Consider the following 23,592-nt stretch of genomic DNA (forward strand, 5'->3'; position numbering starts at 1 on the left):
TTTGGGCATTGGAAAGAACAAACTCAAGTTCCAGCCTTAAGCCTTCCCACAGGACAAAACTTCTTTTTTTTTTGAGACGGAGTCTTGCTCTGTCACCCATGCTGGGATGCAATGGCGCAATCTCAGCTCACTGCAACCTCCACCTCCTGGGTTCAAGCAATTCTCCTGCCTCAGCCTCCTGAGTAGCTGGGATTACAGGCACCTGCCACCATGCCCGTCTAATTTTTTTATTTTTAGTAGAGATGGGGTTTCACCATGTTGGTCAGGCTGGTCTTGAACTCCTGACCTCATGATCTGCCTGCCTCAGCCTCCCAAAGTGCTGGGATTACAGGCATGAGCCACCATGCCCAGCCAAAACTTCTCTTTCTACATCACAGAGAGAGCAGGGAGAGCTCTTGGAGTCCTTACTCAGACCCGCAGGACAACCCCATAACCAGTGGCATACCTAAGTAAAGAAACTGATGTAGTAGCAAAAGGCTGGCCTCACTGTTTACGGGTAGTTGCGGCAGTGGCCGTCTTAGTGACAGAGACTATCAAAATAATACAAGGAAAGAATCTCACTGTCTGGACTACTCATGTAAATGGCATACTAGGTGCCAAAGGAAGTTTATGGCTATGAGACAACTGCCTACTTAGATACCAGGTGCTACTCCTTCAGGAAATGGTGCTTCAAATACATACATGCATAGCCCTCAACCCTGCCACTTTTCTCCCAGAGGATGGGGAACCAATCAAGCATGACTGCCAACAAAAAATAGTCCAGACTTATGCCACCGAGATGATCTCTTAGAAGTCCCCTTAGCTAATCCTGACTTTAACCTATATACTGATGGAAGTTCATTTGTGGAGAATAGGATATGAAGGGAAGGTGATGCCATAGTTAGTGATGTAACCATACTTGAAAGTAAGCCTCTTCCCCCACGGACCAGCGCCCAGTTAGCAGAACTAGTGGCACTTACCCGAGCCTTAGAACTGGGAAAAAGAAAAAGAATAAATGTGTATACAGATAGCAAGTATGCTTATCTAATCCTACATGCCCATGCTGCAATATAGAAAGAAAGGGGGGCCGGGCACGGTGGTTCATGCCTGTAATCCCAGCACTTTGTGAAGCCGAGGTGGGCGGATCACGAGGTCAGGAGATCGAGACCATCCTGGCTAACACGGTGAAACCCCATCGCTACTAAAAATACAAAAAATTAGCCGGGCGCGGTGGCGGGCACCTGTACTCCCAGCTACTCAGGAGGCTGAGGCAGGAGAATGGCGTGAACCCAGGAGGTGGAGCTTGCAGTGAGCCAAGATTGCGCCACTGCACTCTGGCCTGGGCAAAAGAGCAAGACTCTGTCTCAAAATAATAATAATAATAATAAAATAAATAAATAAAAGAAAGAAAGGGAGTCCTAACCTCTGGGAAGAACTCCCATTAAATACCACAAGGAAATTATGGAGTTATTGCACATGGTGCAAAAACCCAAGGAGATGGCAGTCTTACACTGCCAAAGCCATCAGAAAGGTGAAGGAGAAAAGGCAGAAGGAAACCATAGGGCAGATGCTGAGGCCAAAATTGCTGCCAGGTGGAACCTCCCATTAGAAATACCTATAGAAGGACCCTTGGTATGGAACAACCCCCTCCAAGAGATTAAGCCCCAGTATTCCCCGACTGAAACAGAATGGGGACTTTCATGGGGGCATAGTTTTCTCCCCTCCGGGTGGTTAACAACAGAAGAAGGAAAGGTACTTATACCTGAAGCCAGCCACCAGAAAATACTTAAAACCCTCCACCAAACTTTTCATATGGGTATTGAAAACACTCATCAAATGGCCAAATCCCTATTTACAGGGCCAAATCTCCTCCGGACCATCCGACAGGTAGTTAAAGCCTGTGAGGTGTGCCAAAGGAATAATCCTTTGGTTCATTACAAGGTCCCTTTGGGGGAACAAAGAATAGGTCACTATCCTGGAGAGGACTGGCAGTTAGACTTCACCCATATCCCTAAGTCAAAGGGATTTCAATACTTGTTGGTCTGTGTTGATACCTTTACAAATTGGATAGATGCTTTCCCTTGGAAGACAGAGAAGGCTCAGGAAGTGATTAAAGTCCTAATACATGAAATAATTTCTAGATTTGGGCTTCCCCAAAGCTTACAGACCAACAATGGTCCGGCTTTTTTTTTTTTTTTTTTTTTGAGACAGAGTCTCACTCTATCGCCCAGGCTGGAGTGCAGTGGTGTGATCTCAGCTCACTGGAAGCTCCACCTCCCGGGTTCACACCATTCTCCTGCCTCAGCCTCCTGAGTAGCTGGGACTATAGGTGCCCACCACCATGCCTGGCTAATTTTTTTTACTTTTAGTAGAGACGGGGTTTCACCGTGTTAGCCAGGATGGTCTCAATCTCCTGACCTCGTGATCCGCCCGCCTCGGTCTCCCAAAGTGCTGGGATTACAGGCGTGAGCCACCGCACCTGGCCAATGGTCAGGCTTTTAAAGCCATGATAACTCAGGGAATTTTGAGGGCACTAGGGATACAATATCACCTTCACTGTGCCTGGAGGCCACAATCCTCGGGGAAGGTTGAGAAAGCAAATGAAACACCCAAAAAGCATTTAAGGAAACTAACACAAGAAACTCATCTCCCATGGCCTAATATTTTGCCTATGGCCTTGTTGAGAATCTGAAATTCTCCTCACAATATGGGGCTCAGTCCATATGAAATGCTGTATGGACAACCTTTTATCACAAATGACCTCCTACTTGATCAGGAAATGGCCAACTTGGTCAAAGACATAACTTCTTTGGCAAAATATCAACGAAACCTTAAAAACCTACCTGAAGGATGTCACAGAGAAAAGGGAACAGAGTTGTTTCAACCAGGAGATCTAGTGTTGGTCAAATCTCTCCCATCTACCTCCCCATCTATGGATTCTTTGTAGGAAGGACCATACTCAGTAATCCTTTCTACTCCCGCTGCAGTTAAGGTGGCAGGAGTGGCATCTTGGATTCACTACAACCGAGTTAAATTTTGGACACCACCTGCAGAACCTGCAGGACCGTCAGTTCAGGAGTCCCAAGATCAGCCAGACCAGCCTCAATAAACCTGCGAATGGTTGGGAGGACGTGCATCTCCTATTTTGAAAGGAAACATCCCAGACTATAAAAGCTCCTACCACTGATCCTGAGGAAAAACCCCTTCCTCCTTAAAAAAAGATAAGTGAAAACCTACATAATCTTTATCTTTAATACCTCTCCTTGCCCCTTTAATGGAATCCTTTTACTATTTCATAATATTATTAAGCAGCATACTAACCATACTCTTTACGATAGGACTACATACTGTAGCTCCTGCTGGGACGCAAATCCTAATGACATCAACCTTTTTTCTATCTTCCTTCCTTCTGACAGCAATTTACTCCTACCTTTAACTCAGACTGGATAAAATGATCTCGTGTTCTGGAGCACCCTCCTTACCTTCCTATTTACTCTTTTTTTTTTTTTTTTTTTTTTTTTTTGAGACAGAGTCTCGCTCTGTCACCCAGGCTGGAGTGCGGTGGCGCGATCTCGGCTCACTGCAAGCTCCGCCTCCCAGGTTCACGCCATTCTCCTGCCTCAGCCTCTCCGAGTAGCTGGGACTACAGGCGCCCGCCACCACGCCCGGCTAATTTTTTGTATTTTTAGTAGAGACGGGGTTTCACCATGGTCTCGATCTCCTGACCTCGTGATCCGCCTGCCTCGGCCTCCCAAAGTGCTGGGATTACAAGCGTGAGCCACCGCGCCCGGCCCTTCCTATTTACTCTTTGCCTATCTATCCATCCTGCTTCCTTGGACACCTCATACAATTGCCCCTCCACTTCCACTAGCTCCTAATTACCTGTACAAGACTCTCAACTTAACCCACTCTCTGTTAAACCAGTCCAATCCTTCCCTGGCATATGACTGTTGGCTTTGTAGCTCTTTATCCATTAGCACAGAGCCATACAACTAATACCCCTACTTATAGGGTTAGGAATGGCTACTACTACAGGAACTGGAATAGCCAGTTTATCTACTTCATTATGCTACTACCACACACTCTCAAAGGATTTCTCAGACAGTTTGCAAGAAATGACTAAATCTATTCTTACTCTACAATCCCAGATAGACTCTTTGGCAGCATTGACTCTCCAAAACTGCTGAGACCTAGACCTCCTCACTGCTGAGAAAGGAGGACTCTGCAACTTCTTAGGGGAAGAGTGCTGTTTTTACACTAACCAGTCAGTGATTGTACAAGACGTCACCCAGCGTTTACAGGAAAAGTCTTCTGAAATCAGACAGTGCCTTTCAAACTCTTATACCAACCTCTGGAGTTGGGCAACAAGGCTTCTCCCCTTTCTAGGTCCCATGACAGCCATCTTGCTATTACTTGCCTTTGGGCCCTGTGTTTTAATGTTCTTGTCAAATTTGTTTCCTCTAGTATCAAGGCCATCAAGCTACAGATGGTCTTACAAATAGAACCCCAAATGAGCTCAACTAACAACTTCTACCGAGGACCCCTGGATTGACCCACTGGCCCTTTGGCTGGCCTAGAGAGTTCCCCTCTGGAGGACACTACCACTGCAGGGCCCCTTCTTTGCCCCTAACCAGCAGGAAGTAGCTATAGTGGTCATCGCCCAATTCCCAACAGCAGTTGGGGTGTCCTGTTTAGAGGGGGGATTGAGAGGTGAAGCCAGCTGGACTTCCTGGGGCGAGTGGGGATTTGGAGAACTTTTCTGTCTAGCTAGAGGATTGTAAATGCACCAATCAGCGCTCTGTGTCTAGCTAAAGGATTGTAAATGCATCATCATCAGCACTCTGTAAAAACGCACCAATCAGCATTATGTGTATAGCTAAAGGATTGTAAACGCACTAATCAGCACTCTGTAAAAAAGCACCAATCAGTGCTCTGTGTCTAGCTAAAGGATTGTAAATGGACCAACCAATCAGCACTCTGTAAAAACACACCAATCAGTGCTCTGTGTCTAGCTAAAGGATTGTAAATGCACCAATCAGCATTCTGTAAAAATGCACCAATCAGCACTCTGTGTCTAGCTAAAGGATTGTAAATGCACCAATCAGCATTCTGTAAAAATGCACCAATCAGCACTCTGTGTCTAGCTAAAGGATTGTAAATGCACCAATCAGCACTCTGTAAAACGGCCCAATCAGCACTCTGTAAAATGGACCAATCAGCTCACTGTAAAATGGACCAATCAGCAGGATGTTGGCAGGGCCAAATTATGGAATAAAATCTGGCCACTGGAGCCAGCAGCGGCAACCCACTCGGGTCCCCTTCCACACTGTGGAAGCTTTGTTCTTTTGCTGCTGCTCACTCTTTGGGTCCACATCACCTTTTTTTTATTTTTTATTTTTTGACAGAGTCTTGAACCATCACCCAGGCTGGAGTGCAGTGGTGCTATCTCAGCTCACTGCAAGCTCTGCCTCCCAGGCTCATGCCATTCTCCTGCCTCAGCCTCCTGAGTAGCTGGAACTACAGGCGCCCACCACCACGCCTGGCTAATTTTTTGTATTTTTAGTAGAGATGGGGTTTCACCATGTCAGCCAGTATGGTCTTGATCTCCTGACCTCATGATCCACCCACCTCAGCCTCCCAAAGTGCTGGGATTACAGTCATGAGCCACCATGCCTGGCCGGGTCTGCACCACCTTTAAGAGCTGTGACACTCGCCACAAAGATCCATGGCTTCACTCCTGAAGTCAGCAAGACCACTAATCCACTGGAAGGAAGAAACTCCAGATACCTCTGAATATCTGAAGGAACAAACTCCGGATACGCCATCTTTAAGAGCTGTAACACTCACCACTAAGGTCTGCAGCTTCATTCCTGAAGTCAGTGAGACCAAGAACCCACCAGAAGGAATAAATTCTGGACACAAATCTACTGCGGCACTACCAGCTGTGGTGGGGGACAGGCATTGTACATGGATGAGGGAATTGCCTGAGCCGGAAATGCCCCAGTTTGGAAAGGGGACCAGGACGGGACCCTCATGGTGTTTCCTGGATTTAAAAGGAAAAGGCTCAAATGTAGCTATAATATTTCCCTGTTGATCTGGGGGGTGTATCCTAACAGGGAACTGCCAAGCCTCTATATCACCCTCTTGTCTAGCTTGCTGTATTCTTGCCTGAATAGAACTGAGAGCGATTGCTCAAGGCGCTGCTCAGTCACTGGGGCAACCACTTTTCGCCCAGTGTCCTCTGGAAAAGAAAGATCTGGAGGGTCAGGCCACTATTCTTCTTCAAAATAAGGAGCGGGCGCAGAAGGGTAGAGATGAAACTCTTCCTCCTTTGCCACTTTAGCTTTAACTGGCAAGCAAACCTGCTCTGTTACCTCTTCTGTTACTTTGTTATACTTTCCTTCCTCCTCATCATTAGTGTGAAAATCTTCCAAGGTGGAATGAACCAGAGCCCACACTTGTCCCATTGTTACCCTGATGCTTCCAAGCTCCCATTCTTACTCACCACAGGGATTGCTTAAGAGTACTCAGGTGTCCTCCAGCTTAGTTCCACATTCTCCAACCATTGCTCTGGTGACCCTTCGGCCAGGGTTCAAGCCCCACGTATGGGCACCACTTGCTGAGACCAGCTCGGTCGTGGAGAACCTAACCCAGCGGCATTAGAAGAATTAAAGACACACACACAGAAATATAGTGTGGAATGGGAAATCAGGGGACTCAGCCTTAAGAGCTGACAGCCCCGAACAGAGTTTGACCCACATATTTATTGACAGCAAGCCAGTGATAAGCATTATTTCTATAGATTATATATTAACTAAAAGCATTCCTTACAGGAAACAAAGGGATGGGCCCAAAGGGATGGGCTCTGGCTAGTTATCTGCAGCAGGAACATGTCCTTAAGGCACAGATCACTCATGCTATTGTTTGTGGTTTAAGATTGCCTTTAAGTGGTTTTCTGCCCTGGGTGGGTGAGGTGTTCCTTGCCCTCATTCCGGTAAACCCACAAGCTTCAATGTGGGCATCATGGCCATCACGAACATGCCACAGTGCTGCAGAGATTTTGTTTTTGGCCAGTTTTGAGGCCCATTTATGGCCAGACTTGGGGGCCTGTTCCCAACAATGGGGTTTCACCATGTTGGCCAGGCTGGTCTCAAACTCCTGACCTCAAGTGATCCACCCGCCTCAGCCTCCCAAAGTGCTGGGATTACAAGCATGAGCCTCTTTTTTTTATTTATTCATTTTTTGAGACAGGATCTTGCTCTGTCACCCAGGCTGGAATGCAGTGGCATGATCCCATCTCACTGCAACCTCTGCTCAGGTGATCCTCCCAACTCAGCCTCCCTAGTAGGCATGCACCACCACACCCGGCTAATTTTTTTTTTTTTTTTTGTAGAGACAGGGTTTTGTCATTGTAAGGCACATGGATGTGCTTTAGTCAAGGAATAGGCCAAGGCAGATATCCAGGCCTGCATGACTCAGCAAGTTTGGCGTGCAAGCGCATTACTCCACCTGTTATATAACCTGCTTGTGTAAGTTCATACTTGGCTCTATGCCACTATTGTCTGAAAAAGGTATAACTGCAGCCAGGAGCGGTGGCTCACTCCTATAAGCCCAGCACTTTGAGAGGCCAAGGTGGGCGGATCATAAGGTCAGGAGTTCTAGATCAGCCTGGCCAACATGGTGAAATCCCCTCTCTACTAAAAATACAAAAATTAGCCAGGTGTGGTGGCACATGCTTGTAATCCCTGCTACTTGGGAGTCTGAGGCCAGAGAATCACTAGAACCCAGGAGGCAGAGGCTGCAGTGAGTCAAAATTGCACCACTGCACTCCAGCCTGGGCGACAGAGCAAGACTCTGTCTCAAAAAAAAAAAAAAGGTATAACTGTCCTGCTGACACTGTACAGGGGTCTCTTGGGGGCTTGGCTTGGCTCAGCTCAACATGGCTTGACATGGTGGGCATGCTGGTGCCCAGAGAAAGAGAGAGAGAGAGCCGGAGCTGTCCTTCTTTGCAGATGGACAGGCAGGAACCAGGATACACCTCAGCTTGCTTGTGCCCAGAGAAAGAGTTAAGTTGCTGACCCGGAAGGGAAGGGAGAGCCAGCTGCACAGCTGCGCGTGGGGGCAGCCAGCTCAAGCATCCAAGACAGGGTGGACAGTGTGAGAGTAAGCTGCTAATAAGAAAGCCAGTGTGAGAGTAAGCTGCTAATGAGAAAGCTGCAGAATAAAACCATATTCATCTGCCTACAGACCCCCAAATGTTCTTTCTATTTATCCACACACTCCCCTTGGACTTCAGCATGGGCTGGACCCAGACCCGGGAACTGACAGTCATGTTGCCCACGCTGGTCTCTATTACCATCTGAGCTCTGCCTTCTGTCAGATCAGTGCCAGTATTAGATTCTCACAGGAGCACAAACCCTATTGTGAACTGCACATGCAAGGGATCTAGGTTGTGCGCTCCTTATGAGAATCTGATGCCTGATGATCTGTCACTGTCTCCCATCATCCCCAAATGGGACCGTCTAGTTGCAGGAAAGCAAGCTCAGGGCTCCCACTAATTCTACATCACAGTGAGCTGTATATATATATATATATATATATATATATATATATATATATATATATTTTAATTATACTTTAAGTTCTAGGGTACATGTGCACAACGTGCAGGTTTATTACTTAGGTATACATGTGCCATGTTGCTTTGCTGCACCCATCAACTTGTGATTTACATTAGGTATTTCTCCTAATGCTATCCCTCCCCTAGACCCCCACCCCCCAACCAGCCCTGGTGTGGGATGTTCCCCGCCCTGTGTCCATGTGTTCTCATTGTTCAACTCCCACCTGAGTGAGAACACGTGGTGTTTGGTTTTCTGTCCTTGTGATAGTTTGCTTAGAATGATGGCTTCCAGCTTTATCCATGTCCCTGAAAAGGACATGAACTCATCCTTTTTTATGGCTGCATAGTATTCCATGGTGTATATGTGCCACATCTTCTTAATCCAGTCTCTCATCGATAGACATTTGGGTTAGTTCCAAGTCTTTGCTATTGTTAATAGTGCCACAATAAATATACACATGCATGTGTCTTTATTGTAGAATGATTTATAATCCTTTAGGTATATGCCCAGTAATGGGATTGCTGAGTCAAATGGTATTTCTATTCTAGATCCTTGAGGAATTGCCACACTGTCTTCCACAATGGTTGAACTAATTTACACTCCCACCAACAGCGTCAAAGTGTTCCTATTTCTCCACATCCTCTCCGGCATCTGTTGTTTCCTGACTTTTTAATGATCGTCATTCTAACTGGAGTGAGATGGTATCTCATTGTGGTTTTTGACTTGCATTTCTCTGATGACAAGTAATGATGAGTATTTCTGCATATGTCTGTTGGCTGCATAAATGTCTTCTTTTGAGAAGTGTCTGTTCATATCCTTTGCCCACTTTTTGATGGGGTTGTTGTTTTCTTGTGAATTTGTTTAATTTCTTTGTAGATTCTGGATATTAGCTCTTTATCAGATGTGTAGATTGCAAAAATTTTCTCCCATTCCGTAGGTTGCCTGTTCACTCTGATGATAATTTCTTTTGCTGTGCATAGCTCTTTAATTTAGTTAGATCCCATTTGTCTATTTTGGCTTTTGTTGCCATTGCTTTTGGTGTTTTAGTCATGAAGTCTTTGCCCATGCCTATGTCCTGAATGGTATTGCCTAGGTTTCCTTCTAGGGTTTTTATGGTGTTAGGCCTTACATTTAAGCAATTCTCGTGCCTCAGCCTCCCGGGTAGCTGGGCTTACAGGAGCCCACCACCACACCCGGCTAATTTTTGTATTTTTTGGTAAAGACAAGGTTTTGCCATGTTGGCCAGGCTGGTCTCAAACTCCTGACCTCAAGCAATATGCCTGCCTCGGCCTCCCAAAGTGCTGGGATTACAGATGTGAGCCACTGTGCCTGACCATAATTATTCCATTATATATTACAATGTAATAATAGGAACAAAGTGCATGATAAATCTAATGCACTTGAATCATTCCGAAACCATTTCTCCATATCCTGGTCTGTGGAAAAATTGTCTTCCACAAACTGGTCCCTGTTACCAAAAAGGTTAGGGACTGCTGCATTAAAACACACACACAAATCATTCCTTTATCAAATGTTAAATTCAAAGCAATTAGATAACATATAAGTACATATTGTGAGCCAAAGAAACCTTTATAATATTAATACAAACTACTTGTTTCTATTTTGATATAAACATTATTATTAAAACAAAAAGAAACTCTAATAGTTCAGGATAGAGAAGGGTGATTATTTTTACTCAGAAATGAAACCAGCCCTAGTCCCATAGACAGTTGTTTTTGGATAAACGTAGAAATTGACCCTCCTCCTGTTAAAGCTTTAAACTTGCATTTGTTTATCTGAGTTCCTTCCTCAGGAAAGGACCTTCAGGCCTCTCAAAAAAGTATCAAATAACTGAAACTCACCAGATCACTGCACCAGATGCCTCCTTGCCCCTCCCTAGTTCTTGTTTTCTTACAAATTGTTACATTTCCTCCCTGCTAAATAAACCCTTAATTTTAGTCAGGGAGATGGATTTGAGGCTAAGCTCCCATCTCCTTGGCTGTAGCACCCAATTAAAGCCTTCTTCCTTAGTAATACTCCTCATCTCAGTGATTGGCTTTCTGCGTGGTGAGCAGCAGGACCTAAACTGAACCCCTGGTGTTTTGGTAACAGAAACATTTCCTGAGATAAACTAAGTAATGGGTTACAAACATATAATATGGGTAACATAATCACTGCTCAAAATAGTTGTCTATGATTTTCCTCTTGGGCCAAAGAAAAAAATTAACTAGGCTTGGTAGGCTGGGAACAGTTTTGTGAGCCTACTGAAATTATGTAGGATTTATATCTTAAAACTATGAAGGCCGGGCACGATGGCTCACGCCTGTAATCCCAGCATTTTGGGAGGCTGAGGCGGTTGGATCACCTGAGGTCAGGAGTCCCAAGACCAGCCTGGCCAACATAGCAAAACCCCGTCTCTATAAAAAAACAAAAATTAGCTGGGCATGGTGGCGCATGCCTGTAATCCCAGCTACTGGGGGGCGCTAAGGCAGGAGGATTGCTTGAACCTGGGAGGCAGAGGTTGCAGTGAGCCGAGATCGTGCCACTAAACTCCAGCCTGGGCAACAGAGTGAGACTCCATCTCAAAAAAAAAAAACAAAAAAAAAACAGAAGGCAAAAGCTTCATGACATTGGATTTGGCAATCTTGGATATGATACCGAAGGAACAAGCAGCAACAAAAACAAAAAAGTTCAACAGACAAATTGGACTTAATGAAGATTTGCTGGGTGCGGTGGCTCATGCCTGTAATCCCAGCACTTTGGGAGGCTGAGGTGGGCGGATCACCTGAGGTCAGTTGTTTGAGATCAGACTTTCCAACATGGTGAAACCCTGTGTCTACTAAAAATACAAATATTAGCTGGGTGTGGTGGTGGGCACCTGTAATCCCAGATACTTGGGAGCCTGAGGTGAGATAATTGCTTGAACTCAGGAGGCGAAGGTTGCAGTGAGCTGAGACCACGCCATTGCACTCCAGCCTGGGCAACAAGAGTGAAACTCCGTCTCAAAAAATATACATATATATATAATCTAGAAATAAAGATATTTTTCACTACTCTCTATCAACTGTAAGCATTTTTTTTCTTTTTGAGAAATTAAAAAAACAGTGCTCTAGGTTTCTGATCAATTGATAACTTCAGGAAGGTGTTAACGAGGAAAGAAACTATCCGGTGATAAGAGCATATCATAAGCAATTACAAATCCCTTAAATATACACTACTTCTCAGGCATACTCACTAAGTTAGCAGTGGCAGGCTTATTGCAGGATGGTAGACACCAATGTAAGTACTTTAGTGGAGTAGTTGAGAGGACAATACCTCAATGAGCCTTGTCAATACCTAGAGTGGCTCTTAATCTCCACAGTACCTAGAAATTGCACTGTACAACTGAACATATATCTGAACATTGTCTCGATTTTGCTCCTTGCTATTTCAGTAGCAGTTGCCGCAACAGGACTGAGTGTCCAGATGTTGGACCTTCTCTGATACTAACAGGCCCAATGCTAGATACAAAGTCATTACTCAGTTGACACACAGAGCTAGATTCGTACCACTTTTGTAATGGACAGAATAAAAAAAGCAGAAGAAGATGCAGCAGAGACAGAAGAAGAGAAGAAGAGTCTGTACGGGGTACCTCTGAGAGGTGACAGCGTGCTGGCAGCCCTCGCTTTCTCTCGGCGCTTCCTTGGCCTTGGCGTTCACTCTGGCTGTGTTTGAGGAGCCCTTCAGCCTGCTGCTGCACTATGGGAGCCCCTCTCTGGGCTGGGCGAGGTCAGAGCCGGCTCCCTCTGCTAGCAGGGAAGTGTGAGGGAGAGGCATGGACAGGAACTGGGGCTGTGCGCGCACTTGCAGGCCAGCTCAAGTTCCAGGTGGGCATGAACTCGGCGGGCCCCACACTCGGAGTGGCCAGCCTGCGCTGCCGGCCCCAGGCAGTGAGGGGCTTAGCACCTGGGCCAGCAGCTGTGGAGGGTGCGCCGGGTCCCCCAGCAGTGCTGGCCCGCCATAGGCTCCTATGTGGCCCGAGCCTCCCCGACGAGCACCACCCCCGGCTCCATGGTGCCTGGTCCCGTCGACCGCCCAAGGGCTATGGAGTGTGGGCATATGGTGTGGGACTGGCAGGTAGCTCTGCCTGTGGCCCCAGTGCAGGATCCACTAGGTGAAGCCAGCTGGGCTCCTGAGTCTAGTGGGGACTTGCAGAACCTTTATATCTAGCTAAAGGATTGTAGATACACCAATCAGCACTCTGTGTCTAGCTCAAGGTTTGTAAATGCACCAATCAGCACTCTGTATCTAGCTAATCTGGTGGGGACTTGGAAAATCTTTATGTCTAGCTAAGGGATTGTAAATACACCAATCAGCACTCTGTGTCTAGCTCAAGGTTTGTAAACACACCAAGCAGCACCCTGTGTCTAGTTCAAGGTTTGTAAATGCACCAATCAGTGCTCTGTGGGGACTTGGAGAACTTTTGTGTCTAGCTCGGGGATTGTGAACACACCAATCAGCACCCTGTCAAAACGGACCAATCAGCTCTTTGTAAAACAGACCAATCAGCTTTCTGTAAAATTGACCAATCAGCAGGATGTGGGTGGGGCCAAATAAGGGAATAAAAGCAGGCTGCCTGAGCCAGCAGTGGCAACCCACTCTGGTCCCCTTCCACACTGTGGAAGCTTTGTTCTTTCACTCTTTGCAATAAATCTTGCTCCTGCTCAATCTTTGGGTCTGCACTGCCTTTATGAGCTGTAACACTCACCAGGAAGGTCTGCAGCTTCACTCCTGAGCCAGCAAGACCACAAACCCACCAGAAAGAAGAAACTCCGAACACATCCGAACATCAGAAGGAACAAACTCTGGACATGCCACTTTTAAGAACTGTAACACTCACTGCAAGGGTCTGTGGCTTCATTCTTGAAGTCAGTGAAACCAAGAACCCACCAATTCTGGACACACCTCCATTATTATAACCTAGTGGGGAGGGAACCCTCTTTTTTTTTTTGAGATTGAGTCTCACTCTGTTGCCCAGGCTAGAGTGCAGTGGTGCAATCTCGGCCCACCACAAACTCCACCTCCCAGGTTCAAGCAGTTCTCCTGCCTCAGCCTCCCCAGTAGCTGAGATTACAGGTGTGCACCACCTTGCCTGGCTAATTTTTGTATTTTTTTTAGTGGAGACGGGGTTTTGCCACGTTGGCCAAGCTAGTCATGAACTCCTGACCTCAGATGATCCACCCACCTGGGCCTCCCAAAGTGCTGGGATTATAGGTGTGAGCCACCATGGCTGGCCAGAAACCCTTTTTATATGAAATCAATGAAACTAGAAAATCCTTTTTTTTTTTTTTTTTTTTGAGACGGAGTCTCGCTCTGTTGCCCAGGCTGGAGTGCAGTGGTGCAATCTCGGCTCACTGCAAGCTCCACCTCCCAGGTTCACGCCATTCTCCTGCCTCAGCCTCCTGAGTAGCTGGGACTATAGGCACCCCCCAACATGCCTGGCTAAATTTTTTTGTATTTTTAGTACAGACGGGGTTTCACCGTGTTAGCCAGGATGGTCTCAATCTCCTGACCTTGTGATCTGCCCGTCTTGGTCTCCCAAAGTGCTGGGATTACAGGTGTGAGCCACCATGCCTGGCCAGAAAATCCTAAGGACTAGACAATATAACCAGAAAACTTACCCAGAGCCTGAAGGAATACTGAGCATCTCTTTGATATTCCAGACATTAAAATTCATTTCTTATAGTTATACCTATTAGAAATAACAGATGAATATTAAGAAAGTTAACAGTATAATTTTTTCCAAAGATTACTAGTGACTATTATATGTACATGAAGACATTCCAGCAGCTATATTCCCATCCAATTAGTGAAAATTTCCTTTTTTTTTTTTTGAGACGGAGTTTTGCTGTTGTCACCCAGTCTGGAGTGCCGTGGCTCGATCTTGGCTTACTGCAACCTTTGCCTCCTAGGTTCAAGCAATTTTCCTGAGTAGCTGGGATTACAGGCACCCACCACCATGCCCGGCTAATTTTTGTACCATGCCATTGTCTCAAAAAAAATAAGTAAATAAATAGAAACACAAAACCATTTATATTTGCACCCCCAAAAAAGAAATACTTAGGTATAACTGTGACAAAATATATACAATATCTATATGAGGAAAACTACAAAACTCTGATGACAGAAATCAAATTAGAACTAAATGGAAGCTGGGCACAGTGGCTCAAGCCTGTAATTCCAGCACTTTGGGAGGCCGAGGAGGGCAGATCACTAGGTCAGGAGATCAAGACCGTTGTGGAGGCCGGGTGCGGTGGCTCACACTTGTAATCCCAGCACTTTGGGAGGCCGAGGCGGGCGGATCATGAGGTCAGGAGATCGAGACCACGGTGAAACCCCATCTCTACTAAAAATACAAAAAATTAGCCGGGCGTGGTGGCGGGTGCCTGTAGTCCCAGCTACTCGGAGAGGCTGAGGCAGGAGAATGGCGTGGACCCGGGAGGCAGAGCTTGCAGTGAGCCGCGATAGCGCCACTGCACTCCAGCCTGGGCGACAGAGTGAGACTCCGTCTCAAAAAAAAAAAAAAAAAAAAAAAGACCGTTGTGGCTAACACAGTGAAACCCCGTCTCTACTAAAAAATACAAAAAATTAACCAGGCGTGGTGGCAGGTGCCTGTAGTCCCAGCTACTCAGGAGGCTGGGGTGGGAGAATGGCATGAGCCTAGGAGATGGAGCTTGCAGTGAGCCGAGATCCCACCACTGCACTCCAGCCTGGGCGACAGAGCGAGACTCCAGCTCAAAAAAAAAAAAAAAAAGAACTAAATGGAGAGGCCAGGCGCAGTGGCTCACGTCTGTAATCCCAGCACCTTGGGAGACCGAGGCGGGTGGATCACTAGGTCAGGAGATCAAGACCATCTTGGCTAACATGGTGAAACCCTGTCTCTACTAAAAATACAAAAATTACCTGGGCATGGTGGGATGTGCCTGTAGTCCCAGCTACTTGGGAGGCTGAGGCAGGAGAATTGCTTGAACCTGGGAGGCATAGGTTGCAGTGAGACAAGGTCACACCACTGCACTCCAGCCTGGGGCGACACAGTGAGACTCCATCAAAAAAAAAAAAAAAAAAAGCCGGGCGCAGTGGCTCACACCTGTAATCCCTGCACTTTGGGAGGCAGAGGCAGGTGGATCATTTGAGGTCAGGAGTTTGAGACCAGCCTGGACAACATGAAGAAACCCTGTCTCTACTAAAAATACAAAAAATTAGCTTGGTATGGTGGCGGGTGCCTGTAATCCCAGCTACTCAGGAGGCTGAGGCAGGAGAATCACTGGAACCAGGGAGGCAGAGGTTGCCGTGAGCCGAGATGGTGCCACTGCACTCCAGCCTGGGCGATCGAGTGAGACTCCACCTCAAAAAAAAAAAAAAAATTAGCAGGGTGTGGTGGCACAAGCCTATAGTCCTACTTACCTGGGAGGCTGAGATGGGAGGATCACTTGAGCCCAGGAGGTCAAGGCTGGAGTGAGCTAAGATTGTGCCACTGTACCCCAGCTTGGGCGATGGAGAAAAAAAAAATCGCAAAAAATTACTTCTCAAACTATGTCAAAAAATTAAAAATAAAAAATTTAAATAAATAAACAAGCTAGGCATGGTGACATACACCTGTAGTCTCAGCTACTTGGGAGGCTGAGGCGGCAGGATCACTTCAGCCTAGGAATTCAAGGCTTCAGTAAACTGTGATCCCACCACTGCACTCCAGCCCAGGAAACAAAGCAAGACCCTGTCTCTTAAAAAAAAAAAAAGAAAGAAGCCGGGTGCGGTGGCTCACGCCTGTAATCCCAGCACTTTGAGAGGCCGAGGCAGGTGGATTACGAGGTCGGGAGATCGAGACCATCCTGGTTAACATGGTGAAACCCTGTCTCTACTAAAACAATACAAAAAATTAGCCGGGCATGGTGGCGGGCACCTGTAGTCCCAGCTACTGGGGAGGCTGAGGCAGGAGAATGGCGTGAACCCGGAAGGCAGAGTTTGCAGTGAGCTGAGATCGCACCACTGCACTCCAGCCTGGGCGACAGTGCGAGACTCTTTCTCAAAAAAAAAAAAGACATGTCATTTGCTTTTTGCGAATACATATAAAGCTCAAAATACCTTACACTCATGGAATTAGAAATACAAGCCTTTTTTTTTTAGATGAAGTCCCACTCTGTCACGTAGGCTGGAATGCAGTGGCGTTATCTTAGCTCATTGCAACCTCTGCCTCCCGGGCTCAAGCTATTCTCCTGCCTCAGCCTCCTGAGTAGCCGAGATTACAGGCATGGGCTGTCACTCCTGGCTAATTTTTTTTTTTTTTTTTTTTTTTTTTTAGTAGAGACAGGGTCTCACCATGTTGGCCAGGCTGGGCTCGAACTCCTGACCTCAAGTGATCCACCTGCCTTGGCCTCCCAAAGTGCTGAGATTACAGGCGTAAGCCACTGTGCCCAGCTAGAAATGCAAGCATTTAAAATGCCCTTATAGTTCCAGGTATGTGACAGTGTGCCAGCATCAAAGGGGTGAGTCTAAGGAGGTCCTGTATGACTAGAAGGTAAAAAAGGTAGTCTCTCTCAGACTACATGACCAAACTCCCCCCTTACTGTTGAAAATGAAACCAGCAACTCCAGTTAACTGGATTAAGCAGGAGAGATTCAATATATGTGTGGTAGAAGATGAAGTAACTTTTCTTCCTTTTGATTAGTTATCCTGCCTTTACTTGTGCAGCATGTCTGTGTTTACCACATGGTTTACCCAAGCCTGAGATGTCCATCCTCCCAGAATTCAACCAGAAGAAAGATGTCCTACAAAGGTCAGGAAGCTGTCAGTTATATTTAGTCATGACTGGTCAACCCCTACCACACAAGAGGTCTTTAGATCATCCAATTTTATACTTTCTATGAAGTATGGAGTTTTCTAATGGTTTACAGAAAAAGTACACTGTTCCTTGATCCTGAGTGGATCAAGCCCCACGTACCCTCTCTGTTGGTGGTGGATTTTGAGATGTTGATGTTTAGATTTACAAAGGCTGCAACTCTGGACAGCATAAGTGGGGAAAACAGAATAGGAGCAAAGTAAGCAAGTTCTTTGTTAGCTGAATAAAGATAAAAAAACACATAGAGGTGATTATGGGTCAAATTAGCAAAATATGGCTAAGGGTGATTTCTCAGGATGGAAAGCAAACTCTCTTCCCTCAGGCATTAGGTCTCTGACCTTGACTCCTAGCGCGGCAGTTCCCAACCTTTTTGGCACCAGGGACAAGTTTTGTGGAAGACAATTTTTCCATGGACATTGATTGCGGGTGGGGGTGGGGATGGTTTCAAGATGAAATTGTTCCACCTCAGATCATCAGGCATTAGAGTCTCATAAGGAGTGCACAACCTAGATACCTTGCATGTGTAGTTCACAATAGGGTTCATGCACACTCCTATGAGAATCTAATGCTGCCACTGACCTGACAGGAGATAAGAGCTCAGGCTGGCCCACTGCTCACCTCCTGCTGTGTGGCCTGGTTCCTAATAAGCCATGGACTGACTGGTACCGGTCCAGGGCCTGGGTGTTGGAGACCCCTGTTCTGGGGAACTAGATTGCATTGACCTGGAGGTCTGCTTATTCCATAGTGGCAGAAAGAAATAATTGTGTGCAGAGCAAGAACACACAGAAAAGCATGTTTCCCTTAAGAGATACAAGTTATTGCTGAACCCAAACTGATTTAGAAATATTATATGTAGAAATCTGGCCGGGTGCAGTGGCTCACGTCTGTAATCCCAGCACTTTGGGAGGCCGAGGTGGGCGAATCACGAGGTAAGGAGATCGAGACCATCCTGGCTAACACGGTGAAACCCCGTCTCTACTAAAAATACGAAACACACACACACACACACACACACACACACACACACAATTAGCTGGGCATGGTGTCAGGCGCCTGTGGTCCCAGCTACTCAGGAGGCTGAGGTAGTAGAATGGCACGAACCCAGGAGGCGGAGCTTGCAGTGAGCAGAGATCACGCCACTGCACTCCAGCCTGGACGATGGAGCAAGACTCTTCTCAAAAAAAAAAATAATAATAATTAAAAAGAAGTAACCTCTTGACAATCACTATGGCTCTCCCGTTTTTTTCTCTGCAACACAACATCATTCTAATACACTATATATCCTATTAACTTGTCTTTTCTGTCTCTACAGATATCCATGTTTACTAGAATGTAATATTAAGCTCTTTTGAGGACAATAATTTTTGCTTTATTTACTACTACAGCCCTAGAACCTAAAAATCATTTCTGGAACATAATAGGAGCTCAGGAAACATTTATTGTTTAATGAGTTAAAAACTTGGGAACTAAATTACAACTAGATTTTGTGGAACAAAACATGCCAAATAGTCACAAATTTAAAATATATAGTTTTCTTTTCTTTTGAGATGGGGCTTCATTCTGTTAACCAGGTTGGAGTGCAATGTTGCAATCTTGGCTCACTACAACCTCCACCTACCAGGCTCAAGCAATCTTCCCAATTCAGACTCCTGAGTAGCTCGGACCACAGGTGCATGCCATCATACCTGGCTAATTTTTTGTATTTTTGGTAGAGACAGGGATTTACTGTGTTGCTCAGGCCACGCTCCTGAGCTCAAGTGATTCACCTGCCTCGGCCTCTCAAAGTGCTGGGATTTACAGGCGTGAGCGACCACACCCAGCCCAATTTTTTTGGGGACGCAGTCTTGCTTTGTCGACCAGCCTGGAGTGGAGTGGCATGATTTTGGCTCACCGCAGCCTCCATCTCCCAGGTTCAAGTGATTCTCCTGCCCCAGCCCCCCGAGTAGCTGGGATTACAGGCATGTGCTACCATACCTGGCTAATTTTTGTATTTTTAGTAGAGACAGGGTTTCACCATGTTGGCCAGGCTGGTCTCGAACTCCTGACCTCAGGTGATCCACCCGTCTTGGCCTCCCAAAGTGCTGGAATTACAGGCATGCGCCACCATGGCCAGCTAATTTTTGTATTTTTAGTAGAGACGGGGTTTCGCCATGTTGGCCAGGCTGGTCTCGAGCTTCGGACCTCAGGAGATCCGCCTGCCTCAGCCTCCCAAAGTGTGGCGTGAGCCACCACGGCCGGCCTACTGCGAGAATCTTGAGGCTGCGATGTGAGGCCCTCCAGGTGCCCCTCCCGTTCCTCCACTGCAGAAAGTTCTAGCAGAAAAAAGCAGGTCTCTTACTCAGACTTCAGGCCCCCTGTGGCCACAGGCCCGCCTCAAACACCAATGGCCGGCCATCCTCTCTCATTTTCCGCCTCTTCTCCACCTGGAGACACGCTCTGAGCTCCTAGAGTAAATCTTTCTGATGTCTTTCCAGAGGCCTCACAGGGTTTTCCCTACTCATAATCAAAGAGAAATCCCAGCGGGCTTCTCTGGGTCTCCGCTCACTCTGGCTCCCGGGGTGTACCCGGTCTCACTCCTCAGCTCCAGGCGGGGATCTGGGATAGGAGGTCACAGACCCCTGCGAGTCGGATGAAAACTGCTCTCCAAGGATTAAGTGCGGAAGTGAAGCCTCCTTCAAGAGCCAGAGCGGCCATCGCCATAGGGAAAGAAAGGACAGGGGAGGGACTACAAGACGAACGTCCCGGGAAAGCCCGGGAGGACCGCTGGTATCCTGAACCCAGACCCACGGCCCCATCCGGCTCCTCAGCCCCTCTCCCCGCCTCCCCCCAACCCACCCTGCCCAAAGCCCTCCTGTCCCCACCTCTGGCTGCTGGCACGCGCCCGACCTGGGACTGCCCTGACGTGGCTTCGAGCTGGCCGCGTCCCGCTGCCGCTGCCACAGCACGCGCGGCCCCGGCCCCAGGTCCTCTTCTGACCAATAGGGATTCCGTCCCGTCCCAGGGCCCCGCCCCGCCACGACAGGCAGCTAACGGTTTTAACTGTCCTAATGGCAGCACGCGCGGCCCCGCCCCCAGGGTCTCCTCTGACCAACTGGGATTCCGTCCAGTCCCCAGGGCCCCGCCCTCGCCGCGACAGGCAGCTAACGGTTTTAACCGTACTAATGGTCTCAGCCGCGCTGATCATGAGCCCCGCCAAGCTGCCTGCCCGGCGCCACACCTCTGCACGCCACACCCAGCCCACGTGCACCCCATGCAACGTTCCCTCACACCCCCACACTCACGCCGGAATGGCCACCCTCGGCCCACCTGGCGTGCAGACCTACTCACTTGTCGCTTGACCCACACCCCACTGTGTATGACCAGGACAGCATGTGGGGTGGACCTGGTGGCCAGGGGCCAGAGTGCAGATGATGCTTGGGTGGTCTGAGCAAGGGCAGGACAGGCGGAGCAGCTGGGACGAGAGGCGCTGGGGCAGATGGGGACATCGAACCGGGCCCCTGGAGGAGAGAGAAAAGAGGCAAGAAATCTTCTGAGGTTTCTGGCCTGCTGGATGCTGGAGTGGCCTGAGGGCAGGGACAGTGGGGGTAGGCAGGAAGGATCTATGTAACTCTGCCTCTGGTGCTTATAGATGACTTAGAAAGCAAAAAACATGCATGAGACCAGCCTGGGCAGCATGGTGAAACCCCAGCTCTACAAAAAATTAGTCCGGCGTGGAGAATGTGCCTATGGTCCCATCTGCTCAGAGGCTGAGGTGGGAGGATTGTTTGAACCTGGGAGGTAGAGGCTGCAGTGAGCCGAGATCGCGTCACTACACTCCAGCCTGGACGACAGAATGAGACCTTGTCTCAAAAAACAAACAAAAACAGGATGTAATCACCAATGGAGTATAAATGGAAAGGAGATTGGGTTGAGCCCCAGGACACACCAGTTTAGAGGCCTTTGGAGATGAGGGAAAAGCAGCCAAGGAGTTGGGGCAAGCCTGGTCAGGAGACAGGGAAAGACACCAGGAGAATGAGGCATTCTGGAAGTCACTTGGAACTGCTTCAAAGAGGAGGCGGAGATCAGCTATGACAAATGCTGCGGATGTGTTCAGGGAAGATTAGTTAGAATTAACTTTGGGTGACCTTGGTAGGAGCAGTTACAGTAATGTAGTGAGGATGAAAACCTGATTTGTGTATGGATTCAAAAAATCAGGAGGAGAGATTTGGCTTATCCATACAGTGGAAAACTACTAAGCAATAAAAAGAAATGAACAATGGATACAACAACATGAATAAATTTCAAAATAATTATGCTGAGTGAAAGCCAAACACAAAAGAATACATGCTGTATGATCCAATTTATATAAAATTCGAGAAAATGCAAATTAATCTATAGTGACAGAAAGCAGAGGTGTGGCATTGCCTGAGGCAAATGAGTGCCATAAGGAAAGACTACAACTAGGCAGAAGGAAACTTGGGATGATGGACATATTGACTATCTTCTTTTTTTTTTTTTTGAGATGGAGTTTCACTCTTGTTGCCCAGCCTGGAGTGCAATGGCGCAATCTCGGCTCACTGCAACCTCTACCTCCCGGGTTCAAGCGATTCTCCTACCTCAGCCTCCCAAGTAGCTGGGATTACAGGTGCCTGCCACCACACCCAGTTAATTTTGTATTTTTAGTAGAGACAGGGTTTCTCTATGTTGGTCAGGCTGGTCTCGAACTCCCCACCTCAGGTGATCCACCTGCTTTGGCCTCCCAAAGTGCTGGGATTACAGGTGTGAGCCACCATGCCTGGCCATATTTACTGTCTTGATGGCGATATTTCAGAGGTGTATACATATATTGAAATGCATCAAGTTGTTCATTTTCAATATGTGCAGTTTATCATGTATTAATTTTACCTAAATAAAGCTATAAAAATTAAAACATGGCTGGGCACCATGGCTCACGCCTGTAATCCCAGAACTTTGGGAGGCCAAGGTGGGAGGATCCCTTGAGTCCAGGAGTTTGAGGTTAGAGTGAGCCATGATCATGCCACTGCACTGAAGCCTGAGCAACAGAGTGAGACTCTGTCTAAAACACATTTTTTTTTTAAGTAAAAATGGGCCGGGCATGGTGGCTCATGCCTGTAAGCCCAGCACTTTGGGAGGCCAAGGTGGGTGGATCACAGGTCAGGAGATCGAGAACATCCTGGCTAACACGGTGAAACTCTGTCTCTACAAAAAATACAAAAAAAAAAAAAAAAAAAGCCAGCTGTGGTGGTACGCACCTGTAGTCCCAGCTACTCAGGAGGCTGAGGCAGGAGAATCGTTTGAACCTGGGAGGAGGAGGTTGTAGTGAGCCGAGATGGTGCCACTGCACTCCAGCCTGGGCGACAGAGCGAGACTCCGTCTCAAAAAAAATCAATCAATCAATCAATAAAAATACAAAGCATTAGCCAGGTGTGGTGGCACACGCCTGTAATCCCAGCTACTCGGGAGGCTAAGCCACAAGAATCACTTGAACCCAGGAGGCGGAGGTTGCAGTGAGCGGAGGTCATGCCATTGCACTCCAGCCTGGGCAACAGAGCAAGACTTCACCTCAAAAAAAGAAAAAAAAAATAGCTGGGCATGGTGGTGGGCGCCCATAGTCCCAGCTACTTGGGAGGCTGAGGCAGGAGAATGGCGTGAACCTGGGAGGCGGAGGTTGCAGTGAGCCGAGATCGCGCCACTGCACTCCAGCCTGGGCAACAGTGAGACTCTGTCTCAAAAAAAAAAAAAAAAAGTAAAAACGTTACAGATAGAGTTGAAGCTCCATTCAGTCCTCCCTAATACCATTCTCCTTGCTCCCCTCCTCCCCTCCCCAGGTGATTTCTTTTTTTTTTTTTTTTTGAGACGGAGTCTTACTGTCGCCCAGGCTGGAGTGCAGTGGTGCTATCTTGGCTCACTGCAAGCTCTGCCTCCCGGGTTCATGCCATTCTCATCCTCCTGAGTAGCTGGGACTACAGGCGCCCGCCACCAAGCCCAACTAATTTCTTTTTGCTTTTTTAGTAGAGACGAGGTTTCACCGTGTTAGCCAGCATATTCTCCATCTGCTGACCTCGTGATCCGCCCGCCTCAGCCTCCCAAAGTACTGGGATTACAGGCATGAACCCC

The 23,592-nt window shown here is 47.4% G+C and overlaps 1 protein-coding gene across 1 annotated transcript in view; it reads right to left on the reverse strand.

Moving 5' to 3' along the window:
* IHO1 (interactor of HORMAD1 1) overlaps positions 1–20,460 on the reverse strand; it is a 51,701-nt gene extending 31,241 nt beyond the window's left edge. The window contains exons 1-2 of the mRNA XM_055276997.2: positions 20,337–20,460; positions 14,261–14,331 (exon numbers count right to left, since the gene is read on the reverse strand). Coding sequence (XP_055132972.1) covers positions 14,261–14,316 — 56 coding nt within the window. The 5' untranslated portion in view covers positions 14,317–14,331; positions 20,337–20,460. The remainder of the gene's footprint in view (positions 1–14,260; positions 14,332–20,336) is intronic.
* Between the last annotated feature and the right edge of the window lie 3,132 nt (positions 20,461–23,592).

This window comes from Symphalangus syndactylus, chromosome 1 (genome assembly GCF_028878055.3).
Source record: "Symphalangus syndactylus isolate Jambi chromosome 1, NHGRI_mSymSyn1-v2.1_pri, whole genome shotgun sequence".
Classification (NCBI taxonomy): Eukaryota; Metazoa; Chordata; class Mammalia; order Primates; family Hylobatidae; genus Symphalangus; species Symphalangus syndactylus.